At 47.4% G+C, this 17,500-nt stretch overlaps 3 protein-coding genes and 1 long non-coding RNA gene across 6 annotated transcripts; 2 read left to right on the plus strand and 2 right to left on the minus strand.

Moving 5' to 3' along the window:
* Positions 1-480: 480 nt before the first annotated feature.
* Positions 481-2,042, minus strand: LOC146221964 (uncharacterized). The gene is made up of 3 exons (XR_014746711.1): positions 1,528-2,042; positions 985-1,064; positions 481-598 (listed from the first exon to the last, which is right to left on the minus strand). It is a non-coding gene; the product is annotated as an uncharacterized LOC146221964 (long non-coding RNA).
* On the plus strand, positions 1,468-7,583 carry faah2b (fatty acid amide hydrolase 2b). The gene is made up of 11 exons (XM_084691189.1): positions 1,468-1,742; positions 2,122-2,204; positions 2,980-3,116; positions 3,543-3,752; positions 5,040-5,159; positions 5,328-5,463; positions 5,737-5,852; positions 6,101-6,222; positions 6,506-6,617; positions 6,732-6,917; positions 7,174-7,583. The coding sequence occupies exons 1-11, from the start codon at positions 1,557-1,559 to the stop codon at positions 7,347-7,349; spliced, it is 1,584 nt and encodes a 527-aa protein (XP_084547315.1). The 5' UTR covers positions 1,468-1,556; the 3' UTR covers positions 7,350-7,583.
* A 218-nt stretch (positions 7,584-7,801) lies between these two features.
* nelfa (negative elongation factor complex member A) lies at positions 7,802-13,597 on the minus strand. Its single transcript, XM_084691187.1, has 11 exons — positions 13,326-13,597; positions 12,179-12,350; positions 11,667-11,828; positions 11,251-11,340; positions 10,913-11,040; positions 10,637-10,706; positions 10,420-10,511; positions 9,922-10,033; positions 9,416-9,729; positions 9,070-9,169; positions 7,802-8,686 (listed from the first exon to the last, which is right to left on the minus strand). The coding sequence occupies exons 1-11, from the start codon at positions 13,533-13,535 to the stop codon at positions 8,502-8,504; spliced, it is 1,635 nt and encodes a 544-aa protein (XP_084547313.1). The 5' UTR covers positions 13,536-13,597; the 3' UTR covers positions 7,802-8,501.
* nicol1 (NELL2 interacting cell ontogeny regulator 1) lies at positions 12,243-16,069 on the plus strand. Of its 3 annotated transcripts, none has more exons than XM_084691192.1 (5): positions 12,243-12,373; positions 14,024-14,136; positions 14,381-14,497; positions 14,736-14,824; positions 15,028-16,069. In XM_084691192.1, the coding sequence occupies exons 3-5, from the start codon at positions 14,389-14,391 to the stop codon at positions 15,097-15,099; spliced, it is 270 nt and encodes an 89-aa protein (XP_084547318.1). In that variant the 5' UTR covers positions 12,243-12,373; positions 14,024-14,136; positions 14,381-14,388; the 3' UTR covers positions 15,100-16,069. The 3 variants fall into 3 exon arrangements, with proteins under 3 accessions (XP_084547318.1, XP_084547317.1, XP_084547316.1); XM_084691191.1 differs by lacking the exon at positions 12,243-12,373 and adding an exon at positions 13,398-13,552; XM_084691190.1 differs by lacking the exon at positions 12,243-12,373 and adding an exon at positions 13,468-13,627.
* Positions 16,070-17,500: the final 1,431 nt, after the last annotated feature.

Here is a 17,500-nt window from a genome sequence, read left to right on the forward strand (position 1 = left end):
AACAAAGGGCCTCTGCACGAGCCGAAGTGGATGAAAAATAATTCTGCTCGATCCATTGGGGATTCTAAAGTAAATTAGACTCCATTTAGAAATGACGGAATCCTTGGTTTGCTTTGAGGTGTGATACAATTACAGATATTAAATTCATTTTAATGCGATATATTGTGACAATGTCTGGAGGCTCTCAAATCTAAAGCTATGGTAGATGTCTCTGACTGACTACAATGTAAATTATTAGCCATAGACTGAAGAGACAATAACATATATAATTTTGTGTATTTAGAAATGGTTCGAACCCAAATTGTCCATCTAAGTAAATAACAGATACAATATAGGTGAGGAGGAGATAAATATTCAGCATCCCCCCTTATTATATAGGTGTGTGTCAGACCCATATCAAATTACCCTCAGGACTTGTCTCAGCAAAGACACATCTGCCTTTTAAAACATCCATTAAAACATGCCAATAAATGTTACACACAGCATACACAGATCCATCACAACTCTGGCCGATGAGGCACGCGAGTTCATTCAGGTGTCATGACAACCCACCACTCCTCCGCGTGTCCTTACACGCCCCATGGTTGACTTGACAGTCCTGCATGAGAGAGGACAGAGGGTGTTCCCCTAGGAGAGGAACTCCTAGCTTATTTGATGTTTTGGACTGTGGCCTATGGATTGGTTGGTTAGTTTAAACAGACTTTGGGGGACTTTCTGTAGGGTTTCATTGATGCTCGATGGTTTGAAGAGAACCACAATGCGTGCGTAAGGTCGAGGCTCTATAGGTCTGTAACACTACAGGCAAAATTAAGTACTGATCGAACAGAAATTTGAGAATTTAAAAAGCATGTAGGCCTATTCAGACAAACTCGCCGTATCTTGTAAAAATGGTAGGGTGAAAGTTTTACCAACTGGTTAGAAATGCCTTAGAAAAGATACGTTGATGGTAAGGGAAATACAATACAATATTTGTAACCAACTGACCTGCATTGCAGAGGTTGGAGGCCTACGTAATAGTTATTTCTGATGGCGCACTGATGTCCGATGAATAACAATGCTGCCACCTAGTGTTAAATATAAGTAGCCCAAGTTTACACTTACAAAATATATGAATATTATGCAGGTCAGAAAGTACTGTTCCGGACAGGTTTATAAAATATTAGACTAAGAATATGACTCTATACCTACTCATACCACATAGCTACATATCCACTCCATAAATTGAGATAAACATGCTTTCCAATATATTCATATCTATACGCATTTATTGCATACACACATAAGCGAGCAAAGGTAGGCCTATATCAAATGTAAATTCTTAGCTGTACACGCCCAGGACAACCATATAACCATTAACTAATTATCAAAACACATTGGTGTCCGTCAAGACCGATCGTGTTCAAATGTTATCATGTGACACCAGCGGTCAATCTACCTATTTAAAGACTGCAACTTGGTGCATGCTGACAGCTGTTTACAAAAAAGGGTGTGAACTCATATATTCATTTTTGAGTTGTTGCTATTCACCTGTTACGAGTCTAGTGCAAAGGAATATAATGGCGTTCACCGTTCTTGAGCGAATAAATGCATGGTTACTTGAAGCGTGCCTGGGAGTACTATTCGTGATCTTTAAGTTATTGTCGCCGCGGCGGTCCGGTCAACCTAGAAAACTCCCACCGGTTACCAATCCCTTATTGACAATGTCTGCGATGCAGCTCGCGGAGAAGATTCGTCGTAGAGAGGTCAGTTCATGAAGGGATACTCTATTCACGTCCGTCACTCTGTTATTTGGGCGTTAGTGTCCGTGGGTAACTACATGATCCTATAAGACCCGGCCGTCGTCTGTGTAAAAAACATTTTTTATCTCAATAGTATGTTTTTTATTTTTACTTTTTCATGTAAACTTGGGCTGTCCAAGCCTGTTCCAGAAGAAATACCGGCCTGTAGGTTTTTGCTCTGACCCGTAATCCAGCAGACTTTGTGGCAGTTTGACAAGCTGAATGGGGTTCATTACAGCTGGAGTTGGAAGGGAAATACTACAGGAGAGTAGTTCTCCAGGAACAGGGTTGGACTACCCTGGTGTAGATGTTAAAGTAAAAGTGTGTTTTGGTCTCTGAGCAGGTGTTGAGTGTGGAGGTAGTACAAGCCTACATAGACAGGATCCAGGAGATTAACCCTTTGATCAATGCCATGGTTAAGGACAGGTAAACTGAAGTTACACCTCTCTTCTACTCATGCTCTTCCCCCTATCACAGTTCCCTATCCTCCTGTTTCTAATAGGTTGCCTCTTGCCTCTTACCTCTCTCATCTTTCTCTCTTCATATCTCTTACAACACTTCTTACCCTGCCTTGTATCTTTCTTTACCTTTCCCTCTCTCCCCCTCCTTCCTCCTCTCTCCCCCTCCTTCCTCCTCTCTCTTCCTCCTGCCTCCTCTCTCCCCCTCCTTCCTCCTCTCTCCCCTTCCTTCCTCCTCTCTCTCCCTCCTTCCTCCTCTCTCCCTCTCTCCCCCTCGTTCCTCCTCTCTCTCCCTCCTTCCTCCTCTCTCCCTCTCCTTTCTCCCTCTCCCCCTCCTTCCTCCTCTCTCCCCCTCCTTCCTCTTCTCTCCCCCTCCTTCCTCCTCTCTCCCCTCCTTCCTCCTCTCTCCCCCTCCTTCCTCCTCTCTCTCCCTCTTTCTTCCTCCTCCTTCCTCCTCTCTCTCCCTCTTTCCTCCTCTCTCCCCCTCCTTCCTCTTCTCGCCCCCTCCTTCCTCCTCTCTCCCCCTCCTTCTTCCTCTCCCCTCCTTCCTCCTCTCCGCCTCCTTCCTCCTCTCTCCCCTCCTTCCTCCTCTCTCCCCCTCCTTCCTCCTCTCTCTCCCTCTTTCTTCCTCCTCCTTCCTCCTCTCTCTCCCTCTTTCCTCCTCTCTCCCCCTCCTTCCTCCTCTCTCCCCCTCCTTCCTCCTCTCTCCCCCTCCTTCCTCCTCTCTCCCCCTCTCTCTCCAGGTTCTCGGCTGCCCTGCAGGAGGCGGCCCAGGCAGACAGGCTGGTTGAGGAGGAGAGGGGGGGAGAGGAGGTCCTGAAGGACAAGCTTCCTCTGCTGGGGGTCCCCCTTAGTGTTAAAGAGGCCTTCTCCTTGCAAGGTAATGTGCACTGTAACCACTGACCATTACTCCTGTAAACACACAAGTACACACACGACATTCGTCATTCCAATGGTGGAATCATGTCCCCATCTCCATCAGAGATACTGACTGTCTCCCCACCTTCAAGAAAAGGCTAAAGAGGTTCATGTTGTTTAATTTGTAACTTGTTTAACTACATGCTCTTCTGGTTCCTCCTATTGGCACCCATTTGCTTATCACAATGTATGCTCATGTTTTGGCTACCCGCAATGTTTTTGGGGCTATCTCATTGTTTATGATCATTGACCTATGCACTTCTTGTAAAGCTCTCTCTTGGAAGTCGCTTTGAATAAAAAACGTCTGCTCTTCTCTTTCTTTGCTCTCTCCTGCTCTCTTTCTCTGTCCCTACCTGTCTCCCATTCCTTCCCTTCTCTCCTTCCTTAGGCATGCCCAACTCAGGTGGCTTGTTGTCAAGGCAGCGGGTGTTGGCGTCGGTGGACTCGCCCCCCGTGGCGTACCTGAAGAGGGCGGGGGCTATCCCCCTGGGCGTGACCAACTCCAGTGAACTGTGCATGTGGATGGAGTCCCACAACCACCTCTATGGCATCACCAACAACCCCTACGACCTGGAGAGGACACCTGGGGGAAGCTCAGGTGTGTGGCTGACTAACTAGGGAGTCAGGTGGAGGGAGTCAGGTGGAGGGAGTCAGGTGGAGGGAGTCAGGTGGAGGGAGTCAGGTGGAGGGAGTCAGGTGGCTGAGCGGTTAACGTGTGTGGCTGACTAACTAGGGAGTCAGGTGGAGGGAGTCAGGTGGAGGGAGTCAGGTGGCTGAGCGGTTAACGTGTGTGGCTGACTAACTAGGGAGTCAGGTGGAGGGAGTCAGGTGGCTGAGCGGTTAAGGTGTGTGGCTGACTAACTAGGGAGTCAGGTGGAGGGAGTCAGGTGGAGGGAGTCAGGTGGAGGGAGTCAGGTGGCTGAGCGGTTAACGTGTGTGGCTGACTAACTAGGGAGTCAGGTGGAGGGAGTCAGGTGGCTGAGCGGTTAAGGTGTGTGGCTGACTAACTAGGGAGTCAGGTGGAGGGAGTCAGGTGGCTGAGCGGTTAAGGTGTGTGGCTGACTAACTAGGGAGTCAGGTGGAGGGAGTCAGGTGGCTGAGCGGTTGAGGAATCGGGCTAGTAATCAGAAGGTTGCCGGATCAATTCCCGGTCTGCCAAATTACATTGTTGTCTTGGGCAAGGCACTTCACCCTACTTGCCTCGGGGGAAAGTCCCTGTACTGTAAGTCGCTCTGGATAAGAGCGTCTGCTGAATGACTGAAATGTAACTAAGTCCCTACTTAAAGGCAGGGTAGGCAATTTGCACAAAGCTAGCTATTTTATATTTGTCACGATTCAAACCAAAATATCCCACCTCCTCCCTTTAAAGCTACTCCCACAAAACTACAGTACAGTAATGAGCATTGAGTGGAGGGGCAGAATGCGTGCAGGTAGGTAGACAGACAGGTAGCCCGTCCAATCAATGGTCAGGGTACCCCTTAATGATTGGTCGTGTTTATTACAGATGTCGGAATGATCGTCAAATGGTTGCTATCAACACGTGAAGTTACTTTCAGCAAATGTGACAAAAAGTGCTTCTCAACAACATTGCCTACCCTGTCTTTAACTACTCTAACTAAATAAGACATTGCAAACCGGATGTGATGTGGTCACCTAGTGTGATGTGGTCAATAGCACCATTACTGCTTATTTGTTGCATGTTATCAGGTTTACAAACATTTGCACAAGTTGACCTCAGTGCCAGAAGTGGAGACGGTCAGATGGTCGATTGTATTTCTGAGGACTTTGTACCTTTTTGGGGGGATTTTACGATCACATCAGGTCACACCAGGCTGCTGGTCTCTCCCCTCTGTTGTGTCTCTCCTTTCTTCATCCCTTGCTCCAGGAGGAGAGGGCAGTCTGCTGGGAGGAGCTGGGTCGGTCATAGGGGTGGGCTCTGACATCGGAGGGAGCATCCGCATGCCTTGTTTCTTCAATGGAATATTTGGCCATAAAACGACACCAGGTGAACTTGTGCGTGTGTGTCAGCCTGTCTGTGGGTGTTTGAGTGTGCGTGGCTCTGTGTTGGTTGGTCCCTGCGGGGGTGACATTTCTCTGGTGCAATGAAGGAAGTAACAACTGAATCAAATAAAAAAGTTGATACATGCTGACCAAAAATGTGTGGTTTATCCAGGGGTGGTTTCTAATAAGCACCAGTACCCTCCGTCCTCTGGTCTCCACGACGACTACCTCAGCGCAGGGCCCATGTGTCGCTATGCTGAGGATCTACTGCCCATGCTCAGGATCATGGCTGGGCCCAACATTCACAAGTACACACACACACACACACACACACACACACACACACACACACACACACACACACACACACACACACACACACACACACACACACACACACACACACACACACACACACACACACACACACACACTGTGTTCTCTACTTGGAGAATAGACCAGAGACGTTTGTATTAGGGATAATAACAAGTCTACGTGAAATACTTTGTGAAGTTGTGGTGTAACAGTAGAACGAGGAGTGAGACTAGACGGATGCGTCACACCGCTGTGTGTGTGTCCAGGCTGTCCCTGTCCTCAGAAGTGGACCTGAGGAAACTGAGGATCTTCACCATCCCTCACGACGGTGGTTCTCTTCTGGTGTCTCCAGTGGACCAACAGCTCATTCACGCCCAGAGAAAGGGGAGTCTCTCTCTCTCTCTCTCTCTCTCAACTGTTTCCTAGCAGACAAACCTGAATCCAATATGTTTGTACAAAAGCACACACGTAACTCTGAAGGTTACCAGTTTGATTCCCGGTCGTGCAAAATGAAAAGTGTCCTTGGGCAAGGCACTTCACCCTACTTGCCTTGGGGAGAATTTCCCTGTACTTACTGTAAGTCACTCTGGATAAGAGCGTCTGCTAAATGATTAAATGTAATGTCTGTCCAGGTGGTGGAGTACCTGGAGACCAACCTGGGGGTCAGGGTTCAGGAAGTGCGACTGGATGGCCTCAAGTACTCCTTCCAGATCTGGAACACCTTCATGAACCTGCCTGACCACGAGGGCAAGGTGGGGCTCCATCCTCCAACACCACCACCACCATGGATGAGGAAGGACGTCATCCTAGAATCAGGATGTTATGTCAGCTACCGTATGGATGACAGTGGAGAATGAGACTAGGTCACCTGCATGTTGCTTTTGAGCTCAGGCAGACTATAGGTAGGTCAGTATAGCAGTAACAGCTGTTGTGGCTGGAGGGTGGGTCAAAGTATAGGGTGTGGTGGAGCAAACTGGTCAAGATGTGTACCTTGTATATGACATGCCAGCTACACATGAGTGTGTGTGTTCTTAGCCTCCTCAACTCTTTGCGGAGCTTCTGGGGGAGCCGGGGAAGCCAGTGAGGCCCGTGTGGGAACTGCTGAAGAGGACGGTGGGAAGATCTTCTCACACCATGGCTGCCATTGGTAACATCCCAAGAATGAATAAATGACAATTGACACGTTAGCCTTCCCATTCAGGGTGTGTGGGCCCAATACCAGTGCAGACGTCTCTGTGTGCGTGTGTGTGTGCGTTTCCAGGCCTGGTTCTGTTCGAGATGACCAACTCCAAAGCGTCTCCGTTGGTCCTCCAGCTGAAGGAGCGGCTCCAGCAGGAGGTGGAGGAGCTCTTGGGGGAGGATGGAGTGCTGCTCTACCCCAGCCACCCCCACCTGGCCCCCAAACACCACCACCCTCTCTTCACCCCCTTCAACTTCTCCTACACTGGTGAGTCAGGGGCAGGGAGAATGACACAGTGAATGTAGCTAACGCAGGTGTTGGATGGTGTGTCCAATGCATCGGGCTACCAATCAGAAGGTTGCAGGTTCAATTCCCGTGCCAAATGACGTTGTGTCCCTAGGCAAGGCACTTCACCTTACTTGCCTCGGGGGAATGTCCCTGTACTTATTGGATAAGTGTCTGCTAAATTACTAAATGTAAACCCGGATATCACTCCCCCCCCTCCCCCCTCTTACCTCTCCAGGCATCCTGAACATCTTGGGCCTCCCCGTGACCCAGTGTCCTTTGGGGCTGAGTGAGGAGGGCCTCCCCCTGGGGGTGCAGCTGGTGGCTGGGAAGAGTCAAGACCAGCTGCCCCTGGCCATGGCCCTGTATCTGGAGAAGGCCTTTGGGGGCTGGAGGGACCCCGGGGCCTCTTGAGCCCAGGACCCCCCACGTCAGACCTCTTCCCTGGCCTGGCTGGAGACAAAACCATGCCTATTTATTTTCAATTAAAATCCCTTTGATTCAGAATTCAAGTGGCATGGTGGTACACACCTGACTGCTGTTGGGCATGACCAGTCCTGTGGTCGGGGGATTCAGCATCAACACGTGGCAGTTTCAGTAGAGTTGCCTTTTTGCACACAACAAATAAAATATTTTTGCATGACATGACTACATTGTGTACCATTTCTTCCTGAAATACTATCAGTAAATTATACATGGAAAGTATTATCTGCAGTTTTGATAAAAAAAAAAACCATCTACATAACTTGAAGAAAAGGTACATTTCATAAACCTTGCTTTACAAGTAAGTCTGTGGGGCTAATTTATACGGAAACTTCTCCTGACTCAGCCAGGTATCTGAGGGACAGACAGCAGTCAGGAAGCACTTTACAGTCTCGTCACGCCCCTTTTTATTTCCTTGCCTTCTTGATGGAAGGATTACTTTTAAAACATTCTGGAACATTCCCAAAACAGAACTGGACAGCGTTAGGAAAAATCATGATAGTCACTCCCCCATCATACTTTTGACGTTCATCATTTTAATGTGTCCACACCATCCATTTCTGGTTTTCTTGACAAGTAGGAGGAAGGAGCTGCTAAAACGCCACATTCAAACAATCTCGCATTGAATAACAGGCTTTAACTTTGCTGTGTTAACACCAGACACACAGCTGGGTGGGACCAGGGTGTCTCTGCGGGGGGGGGGGGGGGAGTCGCGGGAGGAAGAGGAGAACAAAATGCTCTTCTCCCAGTCGGAACCCCCCCCTCCCTTTCACCACAAACATTCAAAAATCTGACGGGGATGTCAAAAAAAAGACAACAACAAACAAACGAGGAAAATAAAGAAGAGAGTTTTAGTAGTCTTGAAGGACTCTGCCTTTTGGCAACGCAGAGGCACAAAGAACTACAAGTCCAAAGAACTACAAGTCCCACAGCCTCTCAAGAGCTGGATTTGGCCCACGTGTGTGTGTGTGTGTGTGTGTGTACACAATGTACATACGGAGTTGAAAGAATGTGTGTCTGTGAGCATGTATGTGCATGTATGTGTGTGTGCGGCATGTGTAGTAAGTCCCAAGTCCCCTGTTCTCAGGACGCGTTGGTGATGGGTTTGTATTTCTTGAGCCGGGTCCACTGGCCTGTGGTGTAGTTCATCTCGAACACCGTGTCCACAAGCATGGTGGTGCTGCCTGTGCCGTCCGCCTTGGGCAGGACCTCCGTGTGCTCGCTCAGCTTGATCTGGATGATGTCACCCTGCTCCGGGCATGGGTTCTCTGGGGAGGAGGAGGGGAGGGGGCGGAGGAGGGGTTGGGAGTGTCATTTACATTTAGTCATTTAGCAGACGCTCTTATCCAGAGCGACTTACAGTTAGTACAGGGATATACTACACCGAGTCAAGTAGGGTGAAGTGCCTTGCCCAAGGACACAACGTCATTTCGCAGAACCGGGAATCGAACCGGCAACCTTCTGATTAATAGCCCGATTCCCTAACCGCTCAGCCATCTAACCCTCAATTTATTACGAGTGACCCCACCCAAGTCGCTATGAGTTACCCAAGGTCATACGCTAGGTCAATTTGTTACTTTACACTTTTTCCACTAAAGTTCTCAGCACCCAGGCCGCAGGGTGCTCCAGCGAGCCGGGCTGGGTGTCGTACCTCTGGATCCAGCCATGAAGCCCAGGATGAGGGCCTTCTCTGGCCTCGTCACCTTGTTGGCCGTCTTGAACATCTCCTGGGCCGCGTACATCTGATCTCTCTGGAGGGGTAAAACCACACGCACAGGCAGACAGACAGAGAGAGAGACACGTTATGAGAGGGGGGGGGGTTCAGTATTCATCATCAGAACAGGCCTCTACTGAGAGCCACTTGGGGGTGGTTAGCCATGAAGGGGTGAGCGTCACAGCAGCTCAAACGACTAAACGACGACAAACGACGTCCGCATGTGGGTCGTATGTTCCGGCCGAGAGAGACGTGCAGGCACAGCGAGCGGAAGGGGACCCACCGTGAGCGACAGGTTCTTCTTGGGCTGGGGCTGTGGAGGCGTGGGCGTGGGGGCAGGCTGCGGCGTGCTGGGGGGCTGGGCGGGGGTCTCTGGCTGGGCGGCGGTGGCGGCCGCAGGGGGGCCGTTGCTGGCTGGCGTACTGGCCGGCGTGCTGGGGGAGGTGGGCGCGGCCGGGCTGGCCGTGCTGGCGTTGTACATGGGCGTCCGCTGCTTGAACTGGTTGGGGAGGGTGGCGGTGCCCGCGCCGGGCGTGGCCGACTCCTCGGGCTGCCGGCCCAGCTGGAGGGCGTCGCGGCCTGACCCGCCTGCATTGGCTGTGGCGGGGAGCAACGAAAGAGACCGCCATGAAACCAGCCGACAAACGCCATGTCACAAACCATAAGGAAATGGGGGCAACATAGGCCTAGGGAACCACCCAGAACACAGCCCTACGAAGAATCTTATTCTTTTGTATTCCGAGAGCTATGACACACACACACACACACACATACACTCGTCCCCCTCACCTGGCTGTGCCTCTGAGCTGGGAATGTAAGAGGAGGAGGGGACCATGCTGGGTGTCGCGGGCAGGTAGCTGGTGGAGGGCAGGGCACTCTCGTTGTTCAACGCCCCCAGTTTCTGCAACACACAAAACGTATATGAGAATGTGCTTCTGTGCACAAGAGAGGGAGAGAGGGGGGGAGAGAAAGAGAGACAGTGGGAGACATAAAGTGTGTGTGTGTACCTGTGCGTGAGTGTGCGAGTGTGTTTGTGTGTACCTGTGTGTGCGAGTGTGTGTGTACCTGTGTGTGAGTGTGCGAGTGTGTGTGTGTGTACCTGTGTGTGAGTGTGCGAGTGTGTGTGTGTACCTGTGTGTGAGTGTGCGAGTACCTGTGTGTGAGTGTGTGTGTGCCTGTGTGCGAGTGTGTGTGTGTGTACCTGTGTGTGAGTGTGCGAGTGTGTGTGTACCTGTGTGTGAGTGTGAGTGTGTGTACCTGTGTGTGAGTGTGTGTGTGTGTGTGTACCTGCGTAGAGACCAGACCAGCAGCGTAGTCTGGAGTAGCGTTCTCTACCACCGCCGCCTCCTCTTTAGCTGCCTTCTCCCCGGCCTCTGTTTCTGTAGGAGAGACCAGCAGCACACACACACTGAGCACCTGCTGAACACATTAACAGCAGAAGCCACGGGGGGGATAGAGAGAGAGAGAGATAGTGGAGGTAGAGAAGAAAAAAACAGTCCTTTACCTAGAGTCTTTCTTCTCCTCTTTGCTTCTCTGCCAGCTCCAACCATGTCCAGCTCTGAGATATCCAACAACTGGAGGCAAGTAAAGTCAATACAGTTTGCATAAATATACATTTGATGAATAACCTTTCTTGTCCAGTAGGGTTGATATATTGTCCGACAGGGGGTGAAAACGGTCTTGGTCTTCACATTAGAATGTGCATCGCACGGACGCCCTGGGAAACCAGAGTAGCCATGTTGGGCAACGACAGAGCAGAACGTGACGGAGCCATGGTTACCTTGACGCCCCTCTCCTTGCGCAGCGGAGTGCGTGCGGGGGCGATGGGGGTGCGGTTGCTGGGGGGGCTGAAAATGCTGGGGGTGGTGGGGCTGCGGAAGGGGGCTTTGGGGATACCCTTGAGGGGCGCTGGAAAAGAAACGGGCGTTTTTAAAATCTCAAGTTATCGATACAGACATGTTCAACTTAGTGAGCGTGTTTCTCCATTTTGATGTGTGTGTGTGTGAGTGTGTTTCTCCATTTTGATGTGTGTGTGTGTGTGTGTGTGTGTGTATATATGATTGTGTGTGTTTTGCTGCATGTGCATGTGTGTGTTTAACTTGTGCGTGTCAAACTCACTGGTGGTGTCTAACTTCTTGACCAGACCTCGACCTTTGGCGTGGAAAGGCACTCCGGCGGTCTTCTTGAGCTGCTGAGCAGTTTCTGTGGCTGCAGACAGGAAGAGACCAGATCTGAACAGGACTCCAACATGGAAGAGACACGCACACCACCAATACAGCACACACTGGTTCTGCAGCTTCACTCTGCGTGTTCTTTTTTTTTACAAATTCAATATACAGGTTGTGAGACTGGATTATAAAAGATTGAGGCTTTCATGGTAAACTAATATTAAACAACTAAGGTGCCAACCACCATATGGCTTCTACCTCTCGTTTCAAAAGCTCGATGTTCTGACAGGAATGCAGCGTTTGTGACCGAAGATGGAGAACAGTGGAGGAGTGTTACGAGCAGAAGAGGGGAGGGGGGGGTCTTACATTTCTGTAGCAGCTCTGCCCTGAGGGTGGCGCTCTTGGGCTTTCTCTTCAGCTGGAAGTGTTTGACAGGCGGGGTGAGGGGGCCCACCAGGGTGGTCAGGGCACTCTTATTCAGGTACTGGCACTCCAGGGGCAACATGACCGACGCCTCACACTCACTCACTGCAGCCGGAGGTGGGGGGGGGGGAGAGAGGGCAAGAGGGGGGACAGAAAGGTGAGATGGGCGGGTAAGAGGGGTGAATAAGTGGAGGACAGCAACAGGTGTCATTTTGAACTTTTTATGCATTTGTATTTTCTTTTATCTGATTCAGTGCACACTGCAAAGAAAGAAGAGGTCCCTCTGAGCTATCCTCCGGACACACATACAGCACAACATGAAGACATGCTTGCTGTTACATGCATATAATACTGCTGTGACTGCAAAGACAATCAGAAGAAGAAAAAAACATTTAATGTTGATCTAATCGAAGAGACTTTTAGTCTAACACTAAACCAATTTAATGACCCCTGACCTTTCTCTCGGAGTTCCCCCAGGATGTCCTGCACGTTGGGGTTCTGCTCCTCCAAGTCCAAGTTGAGGGAGCCCGTTTCCGGGAAGGACTTGAGGATGTCTGCCACCATCAAGACCCACGGCTCAGAGTCCACCGTGGCCAGCTGGATGATCTCTGACAGGGCCTCCTTCATCTACGGAGACAGGAATCTGAATTGTTAGTTGAACTGAGAGAGGCAACAACTGCCCGCGTTATAACGGAAGGAACAAGATTTGTTTTTTTTATCATTCAAAGATGATGGTTTAACGCTGACGTACGCGCCAAACATATGCGTTATTAGCAATAGGAGGCACATTATATCTGAATCGTTGACACTGACGTGACATTCTATTTCATTATTTAAATGTACAGCCAGAAATTAAGTTAACCACTTGAGTCAAGACAATTCAGTCACTGCTGAGTATCAAACTTTCGGTGTGACAACTATATAGTTTGGCTAGCTACGCCCTCCGCAAGACAGCATGGGTTGGTAAACTAGCCAACACACCGCAAGCATGCTAGCCTAGCAAGGTTCTGCATGTTTGATAACAAGAACGTAATGTTAAACTTCGCTTTCCTTACAAGCGGCAAGCTATAGCAGCTAACTAACTTTGCTAGCTAATACTGTGCAAGCTTGCGAACAAATGCCTTACTCGACGGTTAGTTAGCTAGCTAATTAATTTAACTTGTTTGCTAATAATATCCGACCAGGTAAACAAGGACATTTAACAGCTAGCTGGCTAATCAAAAAGCCTCTAACTACAATAATTAACAAAGGGTAATACAGCAAGTTCAAGATGCGGATCCAGCTAGTTAGATAGCCTAGCTGGGTTAGCCAGTAAACAGTAATACAAACTAGTCTGTTGCTGTTCATAGATTGCTAATAGATTACGATTAGATCGTATTAGCTAGCTAGCCTAGCAAGTCAGAGATGGCAGATGTGCTATAAACTTATAGACGTCTGCGCACATCTTAATATAACCTTACGCCTTGTTTCAATGGGCAATGTCAGTGTAAGTCATTTGTGTTCTTTCTGTCTTTGGAAACAAGTCCTACAACTTTATTATAACATTTCACAGCTCGCTACACTGCTAGCGCTCGACCAGCATAGCGTCAGTCAGAAACCCACCTCATCAACAGTCCGCCTCGGGAGATGCAGCATCCCAAGCAAGAGTTTTAGCTTCACCGGAGGCGATAAACTCGAAAAACACAAACGTATATTGTCGATAACTGATACGGTGAGGAGTGAAGCAATACTAGAAGGTGCCCACAGTTCGTCCGTTGAACCTAGTTTATTATGAAGCCACAGGCCGGTGTCGCTATCCTTCATCGACGCCATCTTGGAAAAGAAGTGTTGTGAGTTCGGGCATTTTAACAGGCTACCTAAGAAAACATAGCAGGGGCAAGAAGACCCACCCACAAGCTACTGATGTGAGAGATGAGAGAATTCAAAATTTCATCTAATACATAAACAATAAATTCACTTGGAGTTGTTATAATATATCCCTCAATGATCATTAATGCATATACATGCTGCACAATCGACAAGACAGTGTGCCAGAAATAACAGTCTCAATGAATATATTTTATCGAAGTTTTGAAAAAGTTATGTCTTTAGCTGGACTGGGTTTTTTGGTGGGGATAGACTGCCTCAGAAGGTCAATGTGATGGAAAATGAGCTATGTCAATGCAACCTTTAGTTATCAATATGGATGTTTTATTTGTTTTCCAAAACTGCTGATGAAACTAGTGCACTTGCAAGAATTGCAATCACTTGCATAGTCATTTCTAAAATCTTTTCTCATAATGATTACGGGATTTTTGAAGGAAGAAATGATTGGTCTCAAATGTACGCATGCGCTTTACGGCAAGTGATACGGAATTCTCCGGAGATGTGCATCCGACCAGTTTTTGTTCTCCTTAAAACATTGTAAAAGATTGTAAGTAGCCTGTCTTTATTTATCTTTTGTCTTTAAGTATATGTTATCTTTACGTACCAAACGACTTGTTGTCTTTAACCGAAATGTTGTTGTTGATAAAAGCAGACCATAACATTGCCGTTGCTTGGTTTAGATGTTCGATTTTTTTTTACTAGAATAGGCTACATTCAGATGATGTTGATATACGTATTCTGAAACAATAATTCGCTTAACATGTCTGAATAACAATGCTTTGTGTCCATAGGCATCAATATGGCATCGATCGGCTATTTGCAAGCGACTATGCTTCTTCTAGCGGTCCAGCTTCTCTGTTATAGGGCAAGCAATGCCGAGGAGACGGGGACCGTTATACCTGCCGAGAGTAAGTAGATTTTAGGCCTTCGTCCGGCCTTGTAGGCTATACGCGAACCAATCCAAATACTGTAGGATAACACAGCATAATCAGATTTTGATACAATTCAGGAGTTGGTTAAGATATTTGTGATATCAAGGCGTCACAAAATAAACTGAACATTGATATGTCACATTTAATGCGCGTTTGCGGTTGCACGTTTTGTACACATATAACAATGTTTATGATGTTGATGTGTTCGCTTTAGGCCGACCCTGTGTGGACTGTCATGCATTTGAATTCATGCAAAGGGCCCTGCAAGACCTGAAGAAGACTGCTTTTAATCTGGATGCCAGGGTAACTGCTAAGTGCAGCACTTTATTTTATAGGACATCATCTCACATGTGTACACACAGTCAATCGCTTTATTACGTCTGTCTAAGCTGATAGTTGGACAAATAATGTTTCTCTGTTTCCTGTCCTCTCCTCTCTCTCTCCGTTTGTCCTGTCCTCTCTCTCTGTCTCCCCCTTCTTTATTTATTTCTCTCTCCCTCCCCCAGACGGAGACTCTAGTACTTCGGGCTGAAAGGAAGGCCCTATGTGATTGTATGCCCACAAACTCCCTGCGTTGAGCTGTCTGTAAGTGTGTATGTGTGTGTATGTGTGTGTAAGTGTGTATGTGTGTCTGTAGGTACCTTTGCCTCTCCAGGCCTCACCCTTCAAGGTTCTTCATCACCACATAGACTCGTACTTTACATGAAATATGATGTATTTTGTAATTCGTTCTAAATTGTGAACATAGGCACTTTATTGTTTCTGTTGAAATATAACTTTAGATATTGCAGTGGCTTAATGTGAATATAACAAAACTAGAAGAGTCTGACCAACCAGCCAGTTGTAGAGATGAAGTCTATGTATGTCATGTTTTTATATTGATAAAATCTCACCGCTGTTCAATGTTGTAAAAAAGAGGTTAGGAAATAAGATGCACCTTTTTAACTGTTTGACTTAACATCATGTTCCATATCGTTGTTTAGAAATCCTATTATGTAGGACAAATAAGCACACTTATTAAGAGTGTTGCCAGGGTTTCTAGAGATCACTCAAGTGCACAAAGCTGTAGTAAAAAAGCTTAGAATACACCATCTTACGTCTTCAGAATTGTAACTATTTTTGTTGTTGTCAGTTTTACTAAACATTTTGACCGAGATGAGGAAGAAAAGGTTTAGAGTAGAGAGTGCTTGTAGGATTTTCTGTAGGGCTGAATTGTATTTGCATGCAGCACCCAAGTCTTAGGCAAATTCTAGGCGCATGCTCATTGTTTTGTGCACAGAGCACACAGGAAGTCTATTTTGTCTTAGGTCTGCGTGACCTATAATACAGATAGATTCATTAAAGAGACATAGATTCATATGAAGCACTATAAATAAAAGGGGTTTGATAGACAGGAGTGGGATAGTCAGATGTGTAGCAACATGTACTTAATGGCTGATCACTTTGGTATTTTTCTTGTTGCTTGTTAAGAAGTAGCCTCATACTTTATATGTGAAAATGCTTGTAGAGGCAAACTGTTTGACGGTCATTAAAGTTATTGTTCCATTTGTCTGTGTTTTGTGGTATACTATGGAATGGGCCAAACATGAATTTCTGTCGATCAATCAGGAAAGTTATCTGTTTTTGCCTGTTTAGTTCCACATAATCTGTCAGCCAATAGTAGCTTTCTTTGAATACAGGGAATAGTGTTACTGTTTCCATGACTCAAGCAAAACAACCACAGGAGAAGGGGTCATGCTTTGGTTATGTGTGAACTCAGAGTTCTGGAGCCCTATTTAACTTACCGGTAGTACCTTCAATAAAAGGTATATTTTATTGTTGGTCTAGTCATCGTTTGAAATGAAATAAAATCCCGTCATCGTCCAAAAATGAATGCAATCGGTTTAAACCTCTTCAAGATGTCTTGTACAGAGCCTGGTTTCATGATAATCTTCTGATATCTTTGACCTGAAATTGCATTATTCATAATGGGGATTACCTCCTACACAATCTGGTGCAGTTCTTTCCCTGACCACCAGGGAGACTCCTAAATCAAGATTAATCTTGGGTCCACCCAAACCCCACCACCTCCCAAACATTATTTAGTGCGCTTTTTGATTGTGCAGGTAGGTGGTGTTTTTGTTGTTGTTTTTTTTTTACTGATGACTAAGTTCAATTAAGATGACCTCGTTTACTCCCGACTTGGCCTGGCAAGAGGGATGACAGCTGTCAGGTTTGTCTTCCAGCCTATCCACTGCAGCAGAAGCTGGAAAAGAAAAAATAGGAAACTTCCTATAGCCAGCCTGTCCGGCACACACCCCCTGATTTCTGTTTGCCGGTGGTGTAGTTATTTATTTCCTGCTTGCTCTGCAGAGCCTCCCAATTCACTGCAGTCTGCACCCCAGCGACCTTGTTGAGAGTCCTGTCTTCTGGATAGGGCGAGGAGGGATGAACGAGAGTGGCTGAAGAGTGTCTTGCTTGGTAGGGGGAGGAGAAGCTCCCAGAAGGTCTTAGTAAAGGAAATCTTTACTGAAACACTGAGAAGAAGGTTCCTGTTGTGCTGAATCACCCAAACAGAAAATATGTCCATATCTCAGCAGGACAGAAAATATCCTCCTTTCATCCCTTCTTTTCATCTTCCCTGAAAAAGAAAAGCACAGTTGTTACTGTTTGAAGTTCATTAGCATGGACACAGGCAAGAAACTGTCCAATACGATCCATGTACTCCTATATCTTCTGTAGGCATTGTAAGACAGATGTTCAATAATCTTGCCTATTTATAGTTCCTCCAGCTAAATATGCCCTGTAACACAGATAGGAGGAAATGGTTCCTGATTCATTTTACAAATTAAATATGATCTGCACCTGGATATGGGTATAGCTCAGTGATAAAGCATTTGACTGCAGATCAAAAGGTCCCAGAATCCAAAGCTTTGGGCCTAGGATTCAGGACCAAGGACAGGGCACGCTACCGCTCCCACCGTTGCCATGACGAGGGTG

Source organism: Hypomesus nipponensis, chromosome 25, assembly GCF_054491055.1.
Source record: "Hypomesus nipponensis isolate SF chromosome 25, ASM5449105v1, whole genome shotgun sequence".
NCBI lineage: Eukaryota > Metazoa > Chordata > Actinopteri > Osmeriformes > Osmeridae > Hypomesus > Hypomesus nipponensis.